This window comes from Propithecus coquereli, unplaced genomic scaffold, assembly GCF_000956105.1.
Source record: "Propithecus coquereli isolate 6110/MARCELLA unplaced genomic scaffold, Pcoq_1.0 Scaffold140, whole genome shotgun sequence".
Classification (NCBI taxonomy): Eukaryota; Metazoa; Chordata; class Mammalia; order Primates; family Indriidae; genus Propithecus; species Propithecus coquereli.
In genome coordinates, this window is record NW_012138303.1 from 4,277,167 (window position 1) to 4,280,509 (window position 3,343).

Genomic DNA, 3,343 nt, shown 5'->3' on the forward strand with positions numbered 1-3,343 from the left:
ATTATTTGGAGAAATTGTGGGACCACACAGAACTTTCCAACAGGGGCAATCAGAGAAAAGCTTCATAAAGGAAGTAATTTTTGAACTGGGACTTAAAGAAAGAGGAATTTTCCAAGAGAAGAAAAAAATGAGGCTATTCCAGGCAAAAGAAAGACGTGCAAAAACCTAGAATTGTAAGAGTGTCACAGCTCTTGTTCACTGCCAGCATTTGGAACAGTGCCTCACACAATTGTTGAGTAAGTGGAGTGCACAGATGCCCTCAGGTAGGAACTCTCACAGAGTTGAACATAAGGGGACTGTGAAGATAGGAGGGGATAGTGAGAAATGAAGACTAGAAGAGTAAGCAGGGACCAGATCACAGAGGGCCTAGCACTCTGGGAATTTAAATTGCATCCTGGGAATGGGAAGCTATTAAAAGGTTTTAAGCAAAGGACTGACCCAGACAAGTTTGCGATTTTGAAAGATTTCTCTTCGAAGATTCCTCTACAAAAAAAGGTTTTGCAGAGTTGGGAAGCAGAGAAACCAGTAAAAATCCTATTGACTTAATCCAGGTGAGATGATGATGGACTGGCAGGGGCAGAAAAGACGAATCCTAGAGATATTAGGTGATTAGAATCACTAGGATATAGTCACTGACTAAATGTAGACCCTGCCAGAACAAAGATACTTCAATTTATGGCAGATATATTATACTAAAATATTGTCTGAATTTTATTCTTATATTTTCCCTCTCCCCATTCCAAGTACTTAAATCAGGTACTTCCTTTTCCTGGACTCAGGGCTTTTGTTTGGATCGGGAGAAGTGTTCTAAAGGAGCTACCAGACTTCTGTAAAAACCTCAGCCCATTCAAAAGGTAGTGCTAGGCATCCCTGAACTAAGGTGACCATTCTAGGTTCTATGGCTAAGGAGTTAAAAAACTGACCATCTTACATTCCTCCATATCCTCAAAGAATATATATTCTAATGAGGAGGAAGAAGAAAGGCAGGGAGAAAAGATAGTAAGCCAATAAACAACAACAACAAAAAACACTGGATACTGGTAAAATGCAATTAAACAAAATGTGATGAAACAATGAAATTAAGGAGGCAAGAACATTGGGGAAGGAAAGCAAAACCAAAGACACTAACAACTTTCTAGCTACAAGATCCTTCTCCTTGAGTATCAATTTTCCTCAGTAATGAGATAATAAGGCTCACAGCAGCACTAAGTAAATGTTAACTGATTCTCCCATATACATACTTCCAAAATAGCATTATAACCAAAATCTTTGTAAAAGATTGGCTACTTACAGGAACATGCTGAGTTGAAGAATAAGAGTCCACTGACCGAGGAGATGAGACTGAACAACTTGAGGAGGCTGGAGAAAGTGGCTGAGGCTCTGTCTTAATATCTTTAACTGAAAAACATTGAATAAAGGTTTTTCCCCCTGGACAATATAAACTCAGAATGAAATGAACAACAAAGAAGGCAAAATCTTACTCATAATATTCAATCGGGTATGGTAACTAAGGTCAGCAAAATATAACCTTAAATGAAAATACAAGATGTAGAAATCAGTATATCTAGTAAGTTTCCATTTGTGTAATATGTGTATATATGTATCTACTTGCACCTGCACAAGTCTCTGGAAAGGTAAACAGAAGAGATTGGTAACAGTGTCTCTGGGGAGCAGACATTGTTAGCTGAGGAACAAGAGCAGAAGGAGACATTTTTCTACTATGTATACTTTTGTACCATTTGAATATTATACCATATACAAAAAATTATAGATTCTTAAAAATTAATTTAAAAAAATAAGAAACAGGAAAGAATTATTTTAGAAAGCATTTTTAATGATACAATTAAAATTCACAAACACCTTCATATCTTTTGAACTTTTTTTTTTTTTTTTTTGGAGACAGAGTTTCACTCTGTCAACTGGGTTGGAGTGCCATGGCATCATCATAGCTCACTGCAACCTCAAACTCCCGGACTCAAGCAATCCTCCTGCCTCAGCCTTCCAAGAAGCTGGGACTATAGGTGTGTGCCACCATGCCCAGCTAATGCTTCTGTTTTTTGCAGAGACGGGGTTTTGCTATATTGCTCAGACTCGTCTCAAACTCCTGAGCCCAAGCGATCCTCCTGCCTCTGCATCCCAAAGTGCTAGGATTACAGGGGTGAGCCACCATGCCCGGCCTGGAACTTATGCTATAAAAAGTTGAGTGACTATGGCCAAGGCAGTCTTCCTTAGTGTCAAAGATATAACAGGGTGGGGGTGGCAGATTGTTTTCCAAAGTTGGCCACAGAATCTCTACCATCCCTTATGATCTTCTATAATGTGATCTTGTCACTTCACCACCAAGAAGTAGAGTCTATTTCCTTTTCTTTTGAATTTATGTGGGCTTATAACTCCTTCAGTCAACAGAGAATGGAAGTAATGCTATGTGAATTCTGAGGGTGAGATGCAGCCTCTGCTTGGTGGCTAGAACACTTCCACTTGGAACCTTTCAAGTCTGACTACCCTGAGACCACCATGGTTTAAGGCCCTGTGTAGGCATTCCAGTTGGTAGTCCCAGTCTTCAAGTCATCCCAGCCCAGGCAGCAGACATGTGAACAATGAAACCTCAAGCTAATTCTAGCCCCCAAATGTCAGGCTACTCAAGCCTTCAAATCTCCCCAGTTGAGGTCTGGACATCATGGAGCAGAGACAAGCCACCCAGTCCAAATTCCTGACCCACAGATTCAAGGAATCTAACAAAATTATTGTTGTTTTAAGCTACTAAGATTTAAAATACTTTGTTATACAATAGTAACCAGAACACTGACCTTGTGTATCCCATATTCAATGAAGGAACACAGGCATCAAGCAAGGTAAATAAATACATAAAATGAAGGGAAATAAGAAGTGCAGTGGTAAGGAGGAATTTAGATAGGGGAATGTACTGGTTATTTATCCACCATCTCTGAGCTCCGAGTCCACCTTCTATAGTCTATAATGCAAATTATTAATATATTTCCCAGCTGGCTTCCTTTTTAGATCCTGTCGGTAGGAGATACTAGAAGGATGATGGAAGGTAGAAGGGGTTTTCTTCATTCCCCCATCATCTTTCCCCTGGCAATGACATTTTGTTCCAGGGTCCAGATTCTTTCAGTATATCCAACCCCTACCTCATCAGGTGTGCTGGATATGAGCATCAGGCAGACAGGTCCACTCCTCAGAAGTATGTGCATCAAATGCACAGGACCCCTCCACCAAGTTCCCAGGTCTGGTAACCCCAACCTATTCCCTTGGATTCCCTAAGCCCTGTCTGGTTGCCAGGTAAGTTGATCTCTTATAGAGATATTATTCATAATTCAAAATC

The 3,343-nt window shown here is 40.1% G+C and overlaps 1 protein-coding gene across 1 annotated transcript in view; it reads right to left on the minus strand.

The window, feature by feature from the left end:
• Positions 1-3,343, minus strand: part of ATF6 (activating transcription factor 6) — a 246,077-nt gene that overhangs the window by 211,914 nt on the left and 30,820 nt on the right. The window contains exon 2 of the mRNA XM_012639511.1: positions 1,292-1,428. Within this exon, the coding sequence (XP_012494965.1) occupies positions 1,292-1,428 (137 nt within the window). The remainder of the gene's footprint in view (positions 1-1,291; positions 1,429-3,343) is intronic.